The sequence below is a fragment of the Halichoeres trimaculatus genome, unplaced genomic scaffold (genome assembly GCF_033239565.1).
Source record: "Halichoeres trimaculatus isolate MK-OKI-2021-1 unplaced genomic scaffold, fHalTri1.1 fHalTri1_scaffold_13, whole genome shotgun sequence".
Classification (NCBI taxonomy): domain Eukaryota; kingdom Metazoa; phylum Chordata; class Actinopteri; order Labriformes; family Labridae; genus Halichoeres; species Halichoeres trimaculatus.
Window position 1 is genome coordinate 20,256,172 of NW_027437191.1, and position 18,648 is coordinate 20,274,819.

General features: G+C 40.1%; 1 protein-coding gene across 1 annotated transcript; it reads right to left on the minus strand.

Annotated features, from left to right (window-relative positions):
- Positions 1 to 4,664: 4,664 nt before the first annotated feature.
- mideasa (mitotic deacetylase associated SANT domain protein a) lies at positions 4,665 to 18,154 on the minus strand. The gene is made up of 13 exons (XM_074685504.1): positions 17,669 to 18,154; positions 15,535 to 17,222; positions 13,333 to 13,548; positions 10,292 to 10,625; positions 10,137 to 10,203; positions 9,922 to 10,064; positions 9,725 to 9,828; positions 8,794 to 8,869; positions 8,587 to 8,675; positions 7,976 to 8,119; positions 7,708 to 7,830; positions 6,881 to 7,044; positions 4,665 to 5,533 (listed from the first exon to the last, which is right to left on the minus strand). The coding sequence occupies exons 2-13, from the start codon at positions 16,975 to 16,977 to the stop codon at positions 5,281 to 5,283; spliced, it is 3,156 nt and encodes a 1,051-aa protein (XP_074541605.1). The 5' UTR covers positions 16,978 to 17,222; positions 17,669 to 18,154; the 3' UTR covers positions 4,665 to 5,280.
- Between the last annotated feature and the right edge of the window lie 494 nt (positions 18,155 to 18,648).

Sequence of the window (18,648 nt, forward strand, 5' to 3'; positions counted from 1 at the left end):
TCTACATTCAGTCTATGGTTTGAACTCCACCTGTGGACAAAAATGCTATGGCTGTGTGTTCTGATAAAAATCTTATCCTGCTCCTTCTACCCGTCAAATGTGTGACTTTTTTCCATTAGTTATTAAAATATGTTAAAAAAAATACCTGTTTTTGTAGTATGTTCTCTCTGTTGTCTGGTTTGGCATTGACATGAGTAGCAGTTACAGGCATCAAAATTTTCATTACAGAATTTTTTTTTAATCTTGTTGATGTGTCTTGTTTGCTTTTGTAGGATATAAAGAGGCATTAGTGCTAATCTAAGTCTGTTTTCCAACCAAAGGACTCCTCACATGAGCTTTAATGTGATTTAGAGTTGTTAATAAATGCCTTTTACTTTAGACAATGCTGGCTGTTTTTCACTGTTCCCAGTCTTAATGCTAACAGAAGCTTATCTCTTTATCTGGATTTGCTCGCTGTTCAGACATGAGGATGATTTTTTTGTTTTACCTAGCTTTGATCCAGTATACATGATGCCTTTGATATTCGCCAGGTTCTTTGAGGTAATAGATCTTAAAGTCAGACTTGATGGACTGTCTGGGTGAGGCTGTAATTTTTTTTTTGCTTTGGGTGACAGCAGGTTCAGGAGCCTCTTCACTTTAAAGCAAAGGCAACACTTCAAGGTGCAGATTAATGCCAAGATCTATGTGTTCCATTAAAGCAGCCGTGATATAAAGCTCACAAAACATGGCAGTGTCAGTCAGCAGCAGCAGCTCAGTGTTCCTGAGGCTTAATGTCGATGCACTGGAAACAAATGGACTCCAGTCAAGGTCCATTTACATAACTGTGAGGGAGAAATGCTGCTGACTGCAGCTGAAATCGTGACGGATGGGTTTAATTCCATTATGTGAATGACTGTGTAAAGGATACAGTAGCAGCTGACCTGGACAGACAGTTTTTTTTTTACTGGTCCTGGTTGTAAAATTCAGGAGAGCTGTGCTTAAAGAAGATGGACGGAAACCCAATAGAAAACCAGAAGTGCCACAGGTCAAGAGGTCAGCGTCTACAGATTACATCCCTCAGGGTCAACGACCACACATCAAAATGGAGCAGAGCATTTTGTCAGTTATAAGGCCACCGAAGTCATCAGATGAAGCAGTTTAGCTTTAGTGTCAAGGACAGAAGGTAGGAAGTGATGCTGAAAGGATCACGTGCATTACATACATCACATACAGTGGAATATCATCAGAGGAACAACAGAGGACGAACCTATGTTTTATTCCGTTTTTTACTGTAAAATAACAAGAAATTAATGTAGGCTACTGAAGATTTTGTACTATACTCATCTGACACTTCCAAACATAATTAGAAGGTGTTGTACCAAACCTTAACCAATTTAGTTTTACTCATGATTAGGGATGGGCAAGTACCGGTATCAGGCCAATACCAGTCTTATTTCAAGGTATCAGTTGTGAAGGGTGCAGATACCAGGAGCCAATACTAAAGGCAAAAGAAATGTGGAGTAAGTCCTCCTTACCAGTAGTTGGCGCTACATTGCTGTGGTTTGACACCACAGCATCAGTGCATCAGGTCATGTGTAGACATCATGGCTGTTTCCCAAAGCCCAGGTACCTTGCCTTGCCTTGCCTTTGAAGGCAGTGCCTTCGAAGCCACTTCCTTCCAATCCAAGGCAAGTGTCCTGCCTCTGCTCAAAAGGAGATGCTAATGGAACAGCCTACAAAGGCACATTTTTACCATCAGATTCCTATCACAAATTTTTGTGTAATTGGAGTTACATTGTCTCACATAACGTGTTGCACTGTGGACAGTGCTTGGAAAGTTTATACAAACGTGAGAGTAGACCATATGCTCAAGCAGCTACAAAGTTTGTCATGGCTTGCCACTTTTCTATGCTTTTTGCTTTTTTATTGTCACATCATTGACACTCTGCAGTTGCAGCTTCTCAGTAATTATAGTTACGTGAGTGACACACAAAAGAGTTAAGTGGTGGACATGGTATAAGTTGTTATTTTCAGAGGTGTATTTTGTTACTTATATTTGAATTGGAATTTACCGCACACCTCTCTCTGAATTTATGTTCATTTATTTATTTAAAAAAAAAACATAAATTCAGAGAGAGTTGTTTGTGATTTATTTATGGATTCATATCAAATCTAATGCCTATTTTTGTTCATATTTGTGCAGTAATGGATATAATATGAAGTTGTAAATATGTTGTGATCATGGAAGGCATCTGGCAACCATCATCAGTGTTTTACAGCCCCACCATGGGGCCCAGTTCACAAATTTGGGAAGTGGACTAGACAATATGGTCATTTGTTGTCCTGATAAAGTACCAACATTGTACCACCACAGAGGATGGATCAACATCTGCGACACCAATGAGATATTTTGCAACCCATTAGGAAAAAAATTGTCCTTATTAAATATTTATATTATTATATTATTTGTGGCTTATAGACAATTTACAAAGCAGTTATACTAAACTTTATTAAATCATTTGTAGAGTTATTTAAAGGTCAGTTGGTTTGCATTGGAACATGCTCCATATGGCACCACCCTGATAGATGAACGAGACCATGCATTGTTAATTTCTACATGAAAAAAAAAAATAAAATAAAAAACATTTTCACCCAGATTCTTATTGATAACTTTCTCAACTGTCAACATCTTAGAATCCAACATCTGAGATCATTTTCTTCTCTTTAACCCTATTTGGTCAATTTGCAGCTATGTGTGCTGTTATTTAAACACGACAATGTGCATGTTTATGTGTTCTCACTCCTAGAATGACATTAACCTGCTGCCTCACAGGTCACACCCAGAAAATGATGAAACTTTTACAGCTGAGTGCCTGACCATAAATAATGTTGATGTATATTTCTGCTTTACATCAGACCTGACCTTAACCCCGCTGAGTGAGAAAGATTGATCTCCTCATTCATCTCCCAGACATTTAGTGACATCGATTTGGTATTTTACCCTCGTATCTTTTGCTACACACCAGCCGCCCTTGTAATGTCTTCATCATCTCCCCTGTCTCTAACCTATTTCACAGAGTCCATGTAGCTGGGTTTCTAATGGAGCAATATTAGCAGGCTGACTGCTCAGGGAGGACATTTGATCCCTGATCCAAACCTGCAACGCTTTGTCTCAGGCTCAAAGGACTCTCTGAGGACAATGGGCACACTGCACTGCAAGTTACATTTCACTTTATCAGGAGTGGACAAGTATATAAAACGATATATGGGGACTGAGCATTTATCTATTATTAGCGTGTTAGAACAACTCATATCTAATTTGATAATAACCAAACTCTTGATGAAAAGCCTTAAATGTGTTTGGATTTGGTGGATCTGCAGAAAAAGCCCAGCGTTGAACCCTGGGAGCAGGTATAGCAGTGAGTGCTCTCATCCTGGGTCAACAGCAGCTGTGAATTTGTAACAGAACTTCACCCTGTCGGATCCCTGCAGGACAAGAGCAAGGTTAATGAGAGCTGTCACAGTCCAACCGATCAGGGACGGGTGGGAGACACAAGCAGGACTGTTTTGATATCTGGGGAAATGGTTTTGCAGCTCATCTCTTGAGGGTGACAGGCTATGTTTCCCTGAACACCCTCTCTTCATGGCTGAGTTATGTCACCACTGATAAGTGCAAAAAATGCATGACCCAAGAGCAAACACTTAATTTGAAAATGATCTACCAAACTAAAGCCTACGTTCCTTTAGACCACTGTTTCTCAAATTGTGGTCTGTGGACCACTAGTGGTCTATATACACACCCTAGAGGTCCACAACGACTTTGAGTAAATGGTCTTTTTATGGAACATTAAAAAAAGGAAAAAGATGCAGGGTGTCACATGTATGATGGTAGATTATAACACAGCAGTCCGCTATCTGGTCTGTTTTTCTGAAGCTATCTAGCTTGGTGGTGCATGAGTTTTTTTTTTTTTTGCAGGGATAAATGGTCCTTGATCTGAAAAGCTTTGAGAAACTGCTTTAGAACAGTGGTTACCAAGGTGAGAGGTTACAAGACACTGACAGGAGATTTTTTCCATTTTTGTAAAAATATAAACAAAAATAAGATTCATATTTATATAAAACTTTCATCTGTCACACAGGAGCAGATTGTTTTAGAAAACATGCACAGAAGTAATTTAATTTTGAACCAATCAGCTAAAATAAGATTCTTGAACCTTTTTTTTTGTCGTTGTTTTTTTGTCTGTTCCTGTTGTTCTTGTTTTTTTCGATTGGGCATTTTGTGTAGTCCTCTAGCAGGGGGGCTGTTTTCTCCTGTGCTGTTATCATGGGAGTCATGGGCTTAAAGTTTGGTAGCCCTTGTTTTTTTTATCTATGCTTAATGAAGCAATTCTCTCTAAATTAGCAGATAAGAAAGTTATTCTCAAGGAAAGAGCTATGTTTGAACACGCTAGATGCAGAAGCTAAGTTAAAGGAAGCAGTCTGGTATGACACTTTCTTACACCTCAGCAAAAACGACCTCAACCAAAACACACCAGATTCTTGTTTGTCTCCACTCAGAGGAAATACCCTCCAGTCTAGTGAACCTCTGCCTCCCTCTGCTGGACAAACAAAGTTTTACAGTCTTATGAATAAAAAAAAAACAATTAACATCTCTGAACAGTAAAGATTTTAATAAACTTCTCCATTCATGAGTCATATTGCAGTTGATGTGATTAGTTTTTATATTACCTAAATCATTGCAAAAATGCGGCATCATAAATATTAGGCAATCTCTTATATACTTTTTTGTACATTTTTCATTTTCATAAAGGTCCCTTAATTGTAAAAAATGAGTGTATCACCAACCTGTAAATGTGATGAAAATCTGCACAGTTTTTTCCAAAGAAAGGTTTTCAAATATAGGCTCTAATCCAGACTTTTGTAAAAGGGTCGTCTCCATAAAGTGAAAGATTGCTTTGATCTTGATGTTTTGTTGGCGTCCTGATTCTCTTATGAAATAACACGTCACCGTTAGGTCCGAGCGTTGAAAGTGTGTTCTGTTTTGACATATATTCAATTAAATAAATTGATATAAAAGGCATTATAGGCAAAAGCAGAAGCAAACAGTTGAAGTGCATTTACAAAAAATAGACTTCCTCTCAGTATATAAAAGATACAAATGTGAAGGAGTGTGAAGGCTAACAGGAAGACTTAATTCTTCTCTCAGTGGGGCAGGATATTGTTTCATTCCATCTCCATATTTGTCATCCAATTCCCCATCAGTCCATCTGTTAACGTCTGCCAAAGTCTGCTAATTGTGTCTCAGTGCCAGTCTTCATCGTCATCATCCTCGCCCTCAGATGAGTCCTCCTGGCTACTGACCTCAGCCTGCTCTGTCACTCCGTTCCCGTTGCCTCCCTGATGAGCGGCTGCTGTGGCTGCCGCTAGCTTCCTGGCTCGAGCTTCAGCTGCTGCCTGCTCCTCTTCTTCCTTGAGGCGCAGAGCTGCAGCTTTCTTCTCCTGCTCGGCGTGACTCTTCATATGAGCACTACGACTCTTCACTTTGTTAAACACCCTGTGAGACAAAGAAAATTATTTAGCCAAATTAAAAAAACAGAGGCCATAAAAGAGGGGGGAACAGACGCTTTAGGGCAGAAATAGTTTCTATGTAGCTGAATCAACTCTGAGGGATTATGAGACCTTTGCTTTGTACTGTGGAGGTGTTGGCGCACAGGAATACAAAAAAATCTACACAAGCAAGTCTGAATGTTGTGAAACAAGTTGCATAAAAAGTTTGATCATTAGTGTTACTTAATTTTCTTTGTATTTTAGCTTTCTAGTTTTCATAAATTCAAGTTAAAAATAAGTGATTAACTGCAGTTTAAAGAGTCATTTCAGCTGCAAATCTCACCAACATTGGATCGCCATGAATGCTGAAGCTTTATGTACAAAACTTCAAGAAATGGAGTTAGTGTAACTTAATGCAGGACACGGAAGTTTTTTGTTTTTTTAATTCCTCTCTCTCCCCTTTCTTGACATTTTTTCACTGCTCATTTATCCAAGAGACCTGGCACTTTAAATATCAACTTTAGCACTTTAATTGATAACTCAAGCACTTTATACTCAACTCCAGCACTTTACTGCCTAAATCTAGCACTTCAACATCTGCTACTGACCACCTGTGTACAATAAAAACTATGCTTGTAATGTATTGTAAAATGTTTTATTATAAGAATGTTTCTCTGTTCTTTCTTTTCCTTAAAAAGAAACAAAACAAGAAGAACAATATTATACTTGTATTTTATTTTATTTTTTTAACCTGTTTGTTTTTATATTTTAGCTGGGGGGACTACCAATGGAAATTAGCTTGGTAGCTAGATTTGGGTACAATAACATTTTATTTCTTTAAAGTGTGTATGAATGTACATTGTCCCTCCTTATCAAATAAACTAAATTGAAATTGAAAATTGAAATACGCCCAGCTGTGATCAGCTGACAGGCTGATGTTCAATCTCTGACCCCTTTCAACCAATCACAGCGTGTTTCAAACAATAAGGCAGCGTATTTATTCATGTCATCACTCTGCTACTTTTTTTCTACCCAGCTGCTGCTGTCTTAATAATTCCTCCTCCACCCCAGCCTCCTCCTATTGAGACTCTGAGTGTATTCTATTGATATGTATGCATCCTTCTAATCTGTATGTACGTATGGGGAGTTTGCTATGCACTCCCTGGAAAGCTCGAGCAGGCTGCTCGGCTAACCCAGGGAGTACACTGAAAATCAGAGCTGTAACTTCAATTCTAACTGTATCCATTTGGCAATAAATGGTTCATTGTATGATTCCTGGCTGAAATGAAGTTTTTGTGTTACAGTCTAGTTTTCAGTCTAAATAAGTTCAGTATCTGTCACAATTTGTTCATACCTGCCACATTTCTTGCATGGAAACACTGCGTCTGGATCCGCGGGAGGCTTTGCCGGTGCTTTTGGCTTCTTGGCTGCAGGCTCAGCTCGAGGTCTGTGAGGTGTTGCTGTGGGCTGAGGGTCTTTGTTCACAGTGTCCTGCCCTTTGATCACAATAGTCCCTGCCTGAAGTGTGATAAACAGATGTAAGTGCAAAGTTTGGCAATCGGATGAACAGTCAGTTATGCTTATTATTCAGCACTAAAATCATCTTAATTTGCCATACTGCCCTAAATAAAGTCAATACACTGAGCTTCACCTGTACCTGCTGCAACATGACATGATATTTACGTAGAAGCATTAAAATTGTGTCAGAGTGAACAACGAAGTTTTAATTTGAGGTGAAGAAAGCGCTGTTGTGTACTGTATTTGTTCTCACACTTTTAGAGCAAAAGAAAAAAATAAAGATAATTGTTTCCTTCCACATCTTATTCTCCAAACTTTGACCTGACACAGAGTCAGATTTCATTAATTTATTCACGACATGTTTCTGCTCAGGTTTGCAGTCAATCCCCGTTTTTAGAGTGAATAGATTCAAGTCAACTTGTTCATGTGCACATACATGGATTAATTTTTATATTTTTTTATAACATTACAAATTAACATTTTTCAACTTGTGGGGATTTTTTTTTTTTTTTACAAATTCTTCAGTGAAGTAACATATTTTATTCAGGATCTTCACATATTATTCCTCAGCTTTGGTTTGCTTCTTTGATTTAGCTTGAGGGTTCCATCACTGGGTACTTACAGTTTATATCAATTATATATATGATCCATGATGATACTTACATAGTCATGAGCCTGTAGTGACTGAGCAACCCTAGCCTGGTGGCTGCTCTCCAGGTCATATGAAACTGTTTTCTTGTCCTCTCCATCAGCCTCTACCTGAGTCAGTTTAGACTGCTGTGAACTCTGTGACAAACAAAATAAAAAATATATAAATATAGAAGATCAGGATTTTTGATGCAGGCGTAATAATGGGTGAGGGGTGTAGCTCAAGTTTAGCTAACTGAGTCTGATGTTTTAACATATGTCCGAGAAGTTTCACCCACTCTACCTTAACATCCACCACAGCCTCCGAGTGCCTCTCCACCGGGGAATCTGGGGGTCCAAATGTTAAAACTCCATTGCGTCCGATCTTCACCTGTTTCTTGAATGTGTAGTAAAACTCGACACACTGAGCCACCGTCTTGGTCCGCACCTTTAAATCAAACAAGAAAGAAACACATCCACTTTATGTTTCTTTGATTAACCGTTTCAGACGTCTGTTTGCATACTGCTGAACTGTATCTTAACGTGAGTGGCCGCCTCTGCACAGAGCCAGTAGTTGGTTGCTTCCTTGTTCATGTTTCAATCATGAAATCAAGACCACATTTCCCATAAATCTGTTTACTTCCTGTCTCAAAAAGTAATAAAAACTGAGATGCTTTGCCTGTTTGCCACAGGGCATTTTCCATTAACAGGCGATTCTTGCCCCACATTGTAAGGTGCAAAAAGGCAACATAAAGCTTGTAACACATATCATTGCCCCTCAGGAAAGGAATACTAAAAGTGCCTGAAAGTAAGTGTGTAGATGTTATGGTTTGTCGAATGCTAAATGTGCTCTGCAGATGAATCAACATTGGGAAAATGGTCCACAGTGCAGGGTTCAATCCATCAAGAGCGTACCAGTTTCTGCACCATAAAGAAGTCCTTTCTGTAGGCAGAGATCCCTTTGTTGAAGTAGTGCTTCTCCTCTGCTGTCCAGGAGTCAGAGCCTGAGATGAGACAGCACAATTTACAGTGTGTTGACACAAGGGAGTAAGAAAATGTTTAAAGTGAGGTGAGAAATCAGGAAAGAAGACAGAAGCAGGAAGATGAAGAGGCAACCCTCACCTGAGTAGTGATAACCTGCCAAGTGATGGCCTTTGGGGAAAACTGGGTCCTGGAGCATCAAACGTGCCAGAGTTCCCTTTAAACAACATGATTAAACCACAGTTTTTTAAAAAGCATTGTTCCTCAACTTTAAACAATTATAGTTATAAGATATAAAAAGAAAACAGAAGCAGACTGGAAACTGATCTAAGTGATCAGTTTCTCCACTAAAACACCCAGTTTCTTTTGTTGTTGTTGTTGTTTTACCATTTTTTGGTGGGTGATTTTATATCCTCTTTATTTTTCATTGGTTCAAAAAAGTGAGAAAGAACGATACGGTTTAAAAGAGGTGAAAAAATTGATCAGAAAAAGAATAAAACATTAGAGCCCAATATTAGCATCAGACAAATGTAATAGTGGATAAGTAGTCTGGGACACCATTGCTAATGCGTTGAAACAGTGAGCAGGCATTGTCTTTTTGAGGAGTGAGACATCTTACATCCTACGCATCTTTGCTGAGAATGGCATGTGCCAAACTGCAGTAAGGGAGCAACAGGTAAACAAAAAAAGCTAAATTGATTGCCTAGGTGGGGAGATCTTGTGTCCAAACTATATTTACAAAGTGTAGGAGCATGTCAGTGATTCGTGAACATTTGAAGAGAAGCACATTGAATGTCTATCTTTAAAACATTACCGGTCAGCTGAACAGACCAAAATTAAAACCAAACTGTGAGGTTTGTACATCTTTAGCCCACAACACAAAACCATTAGCCTATAAAATATAAAATAGTTTGTCAAAACTATTTTTTTCTTTCACTTAGTAAACAATGAAGCGAATGCTTAAACTACAAGTCTTCACACAAATTATGATTTTTAGTAGTATTCTCTGAGTGATTAAATCAAAGTTTAAAAAGTTCCTTCCACCTTTTTTTAAGTGCTATGAGTAACTCACCAGGATGTCACCTCCACATTCATGTAAGCAGTGGAAAGCCAGCTCCTGATTGGTTCCTCCTCCTCTGAGCACACTGGAGCAAGCCATGTGCATCAAATCTTCAACTACAAAAGCATGTCATCATTTCAATTAATTAGTGAGACAAATAGACAAAATAGGACAAGAACTAGCAGATAGGTTGGATAGGACGAACTTACTTCTCTCTAGATCACCAGGTTTGAGGTTAGACTCCTCCACAGGGAGCCAGACCAGATCGGCTTTGTGCCGGTCCAACTGGGAGGAAAGTTGATCTTGCATCTCAGGGATTTCTGCCTGGTACTTCAGCCCAATGTTGATACGCCTGACAACAAACATCATTAATGTATTTTCATTATCAAAAACCTGAGGAGCTGGTTCAGGTTTGTTTACTTACGGTTCCAGGCTAACGGGTGTAGCATCAGTTATCATTGGAAGAACAGGAGGAGTGATTTCTGAACTTGCTGAAAATAAATCAGAAAAAACTACTTGAGGAATTATCTAAAAAAAGAGCATCATAAATTTAATTTTTTGAACAATCAGTATCTTTACCAGAGCGCAACAGACTTCTTGAAGCAGACTTGGGTGTAACTGGTGGGGGCAGGATCTGGTTGCTTGCGATGTTGGTCAGGAAGGTAGAGAAGTAGAGTCCAGATCCCTCACGTACAGGAGACAGGATGGGTGGGGGTGTGTACGGGGGCATGGTAAGAGGGTTGTCCGGTAGGCGAACAGGGGAACGCAGGTTGCTCTGGTAGGAGGTGATGCTGGGGTAGAGGGATGGAGGGATGAAGGTGGAGGGTTTGTGGGGTGGGATGATGAGGGGCTCAGGACGAGGTCGGCGCTTCAGTTTGGATTTTCCATCCTCATCAAGACCTTCCTCCCCATCCTGATAGAAAAATAGAGAAACATTTAGTTGTTTTTTTGTTCAACCAAAACTAGTTAGTTTCCAAGCTGTGACATTGGCTGGTGAATCACTAAAAAGGAACAGCACAAGATGTGAATTGGAGTGATAAGGCCCAAGGATTTGTCCTAACCAGTACATTGCTGAAAAATGGAACTAATAAAAAGTTAACTTTTGAGGCCGTGAATTTCCTTTCAGGTCTGTTTCAAAGGGGTTATGATGTACTGCAGCTGTTTTCTTGAGTAACCGTTAAATTAATTAATCACAAGTTCTGTGCAGAGAAACACAAAAACTTCTTTGTACAAATTATTGGGATGCTTTAAATAAGTATTTTTGTTTTATTCTGCTTGCAACTAATTCACTTAATTAAGCAAGGCTAACATGTTACTAGTAATGATGTGAAGAATTTACAGTTAAAGGAATTTTTTAACTATCAAGTTCTATAGAGCCCCACCTTACTGCACTGTGATTGGCTAGAGGTTTACCTGACCACATCCCATGTAAAACCAATATTAACAATAATTTTAATTTTTCACCCAAGTCATGATCTTTTCATTAAACTTGTAGGTGCATCAAAGAAATTATAACACCCTGGAAAAGTTGGTTTATTTCAGTAGTTCAAGTAAAAAGGTGAAACTCATATATTATTCAGATGCAGTACAAACAGAGATAATGGCTCACAGTTCATGAAAAAATAAAAATTTAATATCACTAGAATTTGAATATTACTTTAGACAAAACAAAAGTTTTTATTATATACATTTTTAAAAAAAAATTTAAACAGTTTTATGCACAATATACTTGGTTGGGTCTCCTTTTGCATAAATTACCACATCACTACTGTGTGTCATGGAGGTGATCAGCCAAAGCTCTGCTGAGTTGTTCTGGAAACACACGTTGATTGTCTGTGTTCCTTGGTCCTTCTCTTGAAAATATCTTAAACATTTTTCCACTGAGTTCACTTGCTGTGTGTTTGACCAGCTTGTGGAGCTTTTGGCAGTGTGGGCAGGAGCCAAATCCAACCAGAAAAGGAAATCAGCCTCTCCATAAAGCTCATCAGCAGAAGGAAGCATTGACTTCAGATAACACAGTGGACTAACACCAGCAGATGACATGACACCCCAAACCATCACTGACTTCAAGCAACTTGGATTGTATGCTTCTCCACTTTTCAAACCACAAAGAGGATCAGGAAAGGAAAAGTCTTCTACAGGACACTGCTAAGATCATAGTAGGAACTTTGAAGCTGAAGTAGATGTGGGCCGGTGAAGTTAATCTGTTTTTCAAAAGGTTTGATTCTCGCCCCACCCATGAGTTAGAGACCAGCGAGCACTCCAGTCACACCGTCCTCTTGTGCAATTATGCTGTAACCACTGCATCTCTTTGGGCTGTGTCCACCCTGCAGCGTTCACTTCACCACATTATCAATTAAACTGTAACAAAAGAATTTCTCTTGATGGAGGATCAATAAAGTGCATCTCATTGTATCTTATTATCTCCGTTTTTGCCTTTTAGCCAAGGTAAGACACTGTTGTTGTCTCTGGTTCAGAAGTAACGTTCCCCCCATGTTTCTCAAATGGGGTTTGCTGGACAATTATAAGGCTGCGGTTATCTTTGTTGACTGTGTGTTTTAACAACCACACTTTTTCTTTAAGTCAGCAGTTTGTCCCGTGATTGTGTAGAAGATCAAACCAGACTTATATGTAGGGACTATATAATAACTCAGAAAACCTTCTCAGGTGTTCCCAGTTAATTAGCTGTGTAGACGGTGACACCATGAGCTTCCATTTTTTAATTTTTCCACAATTTTTCAGATTTTTTAAGATACTAAATTCTGGGTTTTCATTAACTGTAAGCCATAATCATCACAATTGCAAAAAAAATAAGTGCTTGGAAAAACTGCCCTCTGTGTTTACTGAATCTATGTAATACTGTGAGTTTCACTAGTTGAATTGAACAACTGAAATATTACAAAAATTACATTACTATATTAACTTTTTCTTAATATAAAATTATTTTCTGTATTTCATTCCTTGGTGAAATATAAAAACATTTAAACAAGTTGTAGCCAACTTCAGCACAGTAAGGCAGGACTGGGGAAAACACGAAGGAGAAAAGCTATGAGCAAACAGCTAGCCTGAATCTACTGAAAGCTAAGAGCTATGCTAGCTTAACAAGCTAGATGAATAGCAAGTAACCAAACTGAATGAAGTGGACATCAATGTGTTAATTATTTAACTCTAACAGTGTTGACAGGCTGCTTTTGTTACCTTTGGACACAGCAGGGTGAAATACAGTGTGTATATGCTAATTAAGCTAACTGGTGGCTAAATGTAGCTGTACATTGAGCAATGAGTCATATATGAGAGTAATATCCAACTCCTTTTACGCTCAAGACCAAAGGGGGGATTTCCAAAATGTGAAACTGTTACTCAAATGCATTCACCAGTTTCAACAGCAACTTTTTCAAAGAAGGTTATATTAATGAAGCAGTTACAATCAAATTTCTTAATCAGGGTTTTTTTTTTGTAACATAAAAAGCACTTTTGGAGGATAACACTGTCAGGCTCTAAACGTAGGTCTGCTCGATTTCTAATTTCAAGAAATGAATCAGTCTGCAGCGTTTCTCGATATGAACAGCCTCAAACCAAAGTTTGAACACCAAGTGAACGAAACGTTTTTAACCACTAACCTGCCCAAAGCTCTCGTTCATGGGGTTCCTGAGTGATCGCCGTCGAGCCACAATAACAGAAGGTTTTCTATCAGACTGTCCAGGAGTCCTCTCACCCGGACCAAGTCTCCCTTGGGCCCAGCCACCCTGAGGGTCTGTGTGACCCCTGTGCACAGGTACAGACACAGGGATAACCAGAGGAACCATGTTGGACTGTCTGCCTGCAGGAGTGTCGTCCTGTAGAGTAATGAAAGAGGAAGAAGAGGTGTGGAAGCAGCATGGGAACAATATTAAGACAGTATAAATGGGAAACATTAATGTTACACAACAAGGCATTATGGAGTTAAATTTATTTTCATATCATTTTTTTAAACTGTCTTGATTTTTTAACATTTCATGATGATTGACATGGCCACATTTTAAGATCATCTTCTTTATAAATCTATGAACAACATATAATTTATCCTGACATCAGCTCTTACAGTAAAAGTTGCCGTCAAACATCTAACAAAACTATTTATTTTAACATTTTACAGTAAGAATTTTAAGTTTTAAAAAGACATAGAAGTAAAAAAGCAGCTTTTTTTCATGTTCATGATGCCAAAATCTGTGTGAATCTAGCACTGTTGCTGATTTGACAACAAACTATTATTATTGAAATTACTCTGATTTCCTATAGATGGAATAGATAATCAAAATTTAAGATAACTTAAACTACTTACTCATTGTTTCATATGCTGTTTTAGAGGGAAATTTATTTTCTTCTACATAATTTTTAGAATTTGATTTCAAAACCTGAATCTCTCCATGCAGCCTGTGACAAATGAACCATAAGGATAAAGCATTAAATACTTGCTCATTTAGAAAGGTGCACACATCTCACTGGTACTTCTGGTAAAAGTTTGAGTAAATTCTACCAAAGGCAGTGAAACATAGATCACATATATGATTCCTACTTCAAGCAGAATGTTTACGACCAAACAGTAAACAATTGATTCTCATCTGCTGACCCAGAAAAGAGCCTCTTGTCAACCACAAAGCAGCAGCTCTAGGCTGTGCGCAGCAATATCAAACCTGTTTGGTGTGTGTGTGTGTGGCTGGTGTGTGTGTGTGTGTGTGCATGTTGGTAAGTTAAGGAGTGTGAGTGTGCAGGTTGACAGCCCAGCCCCTCCCTGGGTCTGGTGAATGACTGAGAAAAAGCCTGAGGAATGTGGAGGTGTGCAGACATGCAGCTCCTCCAACTGTACATCCAGCCTGCACACACTGCGCTCAAACCCGCGACAAACACCATAACCCCCAGAGGGTAGAGCATGAAGACAAAAAAAGGCCCAGTTCAGAGGAAACTGACTTTAACTACTTTTTGAGCTCATTGTCTGGGTAACGAAGCAGCTACAGAGTAAAAAACAAACAGATAGCTAACGTGGGTGTGACTCAAGAATGCAAACGACATAATTCATGAACAACATGTTATCAATTCTGTTATTGCAGTCATATAACCAGGAATACGTTTTATCTGGAATAAGACATTTTCACAATAACAGTTAGTTTCCCAGACAGGAAATTATATTGTGCACATTAAAAAATAGCCTCTAATTGACTCCTTAAGGATGCGTAAAATGCTTTAGATGTCATTTTTTTTTATCCTTAATCCCTTTTGTCTCCTGTCATATTGTTTTGGTTTCTAGCGTGCAATGTTTTAATCTAAATAGTTGGAAAAACCATTAAGCATAATACCATTACAGTGTGTTTTCATTTAATATAATGAAAACCCTTTCTCAAATAGCCAATAACAATGTGCAGCATGGTTGATTTCTCTTGAATGAAGACTAACCTTGTTAAACTTGATAAATAAAGGGCCACTTTTTCAATAATAACAGGAATGCATTTGGGTTCTTTTTGATCCTGTTTACTGTAATTCCTGTAATGTTGTGTTTTATGTCCACCTCATTTCAATTTGGTTAAGGCAAATTCATTCTGATAACATTTCATTGACACTGTATATAAAAAAAGGAAAAAGCAAGCATTTCTCAATGTAAGAGAAGTTCTGCATAGAAACAGGGCTCTTCCTCTTTATAAAGCTGCTTGCAAACGTTTCTCTTTCACACATAGATCATCTGCCCCTACATATTCAACTTTCCTCTGCCTTTACCAACCATTTAAACAGCTTTTCTTTGAATTTGTAGTAATTAAACTTAGTGGTAGTGCAATGGGTGTTTTTCTAACCTTAGCCATTTTTGCAGGCTCCATCTCCGAAGCTTTCTGAGCCAGAGTCTCCAGGTTGATCTCCTTGGATGCTCTCCTCCTCCGGCTGGTGATCTGGATTACTCCTCCTGTCGTCACTTGGCTTTCCACTCCTCTCACTCCATTTTGGGCCAGTTGGGGCTCTTTGGATGCTTGAGACCACACATTTGTAGAGGGCCGACCCAATGGGGACTGTCCATCTCTGGACAAGCGTCGAGATCGCCGTGGTGCAGCTGATGGTGGATTTAAAGGCTCTACAGGATTTGCTGGAACCTTTTCAAGGCCTGGATCAGCTCCGGGTGTTGTATCGCTGGTTTTAGCTTCAGACTCCTGCTGCTCATCAAATTTTACATCTTCTTTTTGTGCATCACGAGGCTCGGGTGCTGGAAAAGTCACAAAATTTTGGGTTTGTTGCTGTTTTGGCTGCACCTGAGATTGTGCTGTTTCTTGCTGTGGCGCATTCTGTTGCAATTGCTGCTGTTGCATTTGCTGAAGTTGTTGCTGCCGCTCCTGCAGCTGCTGTTGGTGATACTGTTGCTGCATTTGTTTCATTGTTTGTTGTTGTTGTTGTTGCTGTTGCATCTGAAGCTGTTGGAGTTGGTGCTGTTGCTGCATTTGCTGCTGCTGTTGCAACTGAAGCTGATGCTGCTGCTGTTGCTGTTGAAACATTTGTTGCTGTTGCTGCTGTTGGTGATGATGATGCATTTGTTGCTGCCGCATCTGCTGCAGCAGACGTTGCTGAGTTTTGGGCTGCTCACTGTATGCTAGGCCCGGCGCCGTCTTGTTACCAGGAAAAACAGGGTAATGACCAGCTGGAAACTGTTGCTTGCTGGGCCTAAAAGTTGCCTGAAATGGTTGCAGCATGGACCCCTGCAGAGTGTGAGGGGCCACATGGGGCTGACCCTGAAGCTCCACACCTTTGTGAGCTTGTTGATATGCCTGCAGCTGAGCCTGATGCATCGCAGCATGCTGCTCCCACTCGTGCCCCCTCCCCTGAACTGGAGCCTGGGTAGCATCTCTGTAGGCCTCCGCCGGTCCCTGCAGCTGATTTTCTGCCCCAATCGGAAGAGCTACACCCTCATGAACACCTTTGTGGAACGCCATTTGACCTCTGACATTCACTCCGCTCATGTAAGAGCCAAAGTTCTGCCCCCAGGCTGGCACTGGGGGTTCCTGTGACCACCCTGGGGCCTGCACAGAGTCCTGGTGCATCCACTTTACAGGGGCAGCCTGCTGATAATGTGGCAGACTTTGGGGCCCTTTTTCTGGGTTATAAACAGCTGAGCTGCTGGCAGAATTACTAGCCTCTAAAGCTGGAGGTCCCATACCATAATAAACCTCCCCCGAGTGCTGCACAGGCTCTTTCATGGCTGCACCTCGATGCTTACCGCTCTTGTCAGTATTCACTTGAGTTGGAAGACTCATAGTAATGTTTTAAAAGTAAAAAAACATTGGAGACAGGGCTCTCAAGCTTGATTTCCAAGTGTGCAATGCAGAGTTAGTGTGCCTGTGGCTGAGGAATTCTTTGTTTAGTTGTGTATACAGAGGTATTTGAGAGGAAATATAAATCCCAGAGGAAAGTGCAGGGTGGGGAACATGAACCCTCCTTCTTGAATCAAATCTGAGCTTTTCTGTCCATTCTTCTCTTCCACTTCTGTATGGAGCCGGACCTTGTGAGAGAAAGGAGGGGTTAGACACTTTCTTTTTACACTGTAGACAAGCACACAAAGTTTCCATTCGACTTTCTCTCGTCTGCAGTAAAGAGGAAACTGAGGCCTACACAGGAAAAAATGGCACAATGAGGACAGATGAAATGTGTCGGTGACACTTAAACGTTGGAAGAGTTTAACTTAAAAATCGGTAATTGCGTTCAGGTGCGTCACCTCAGGACGTTTCAAAAGAGAAGTTCAGAAACGGCAGCAACAAGGAGGCGCTTACAGTGCAGCTGCCATTTGGCATAACAAGAAATACAGGAAACGGAGGGACTCGTGCAACCACCCGAACGATAGCCACTAATGTTATGTTAAAAATCACCAATGAGGAAGCGAGTGAGTGCGGACTACGTCTAAGTAACACGGTAGATCAGCAAGCATGAGTTAAACACGGTGTAATGTACCTGATCAAGGCTGCACAAGGCTCTCCATGGCTGGCTCCATGGAGTCACTTTGGTTTCGATCAAAGTCGACTGCATGCAGCTCCGTGAAGGGATTGTGCGCAGCAAATGTCATAACTCTGACAACTTTCCCCCGAGTTTCACAGCGCACAATATGGCGAACAAGCAAGAGTTCAGTCCCACAAAAACATAATCCACTCCCGGAACAGGCTGGAGAGGCTCATTTACACTGCAGTTGCAATATTGCACGGTGGAGCTGTAAAACCGTGCACTTCAGGAAAACATGTCTACAACTTTCTCCCTGCATCAGCGGCTAAACCACACATGAGACGGTGACAGTGTGGGAACTGCGCCCTGCAGCAGTCTGCTCTGCTGGTTTCGTAGATCTCAACACTCCCACGCAGGGCGACACGAGTTTAAAATCTGGATCGAGGTTCATCCATGTGATGTGAATCACTGCGAAACTGCACAAACACACAGAAAGTTGTGTGCCCCTGAACGCAGCGCCTCACCCCAAAACAGCTCAACTCACATCCTGTTGTCCAATCCGATTGTTTGGCCACTCCCATAGCTGCATAAGTATGCGTTTGTTTTGTGACCGTTGCTGCCCCGGAGAGCGGAGTGAAACACGCCACACGGAGTCAGTTGGTTTAGAGCTCGTGCAAGAATTTACAGGGAGGAAGTCTTAAAAATTATGACATCATATTTTATGCATTTTAATGACTTATGTGTTTGTACATTTATCTTTGCTCGACCCATTTTCAATGTGTGTTTTTTTTAAATGAGAAAACAATAAATAGTCAATATATCCGTTTGTAAAGCTCAACTTCCTCCTCGGCCTGCTACTGCAGCATAAATAGGGCCAGCAAGCAAAGTTGTTTCACAAAACATACAACTATAAATTATAATCAATAGGATGATTCTGCACTCGTACAATAGTGAAGTGGGTGTTTTGATCCAGAAGACAGACACATTCAATGTTG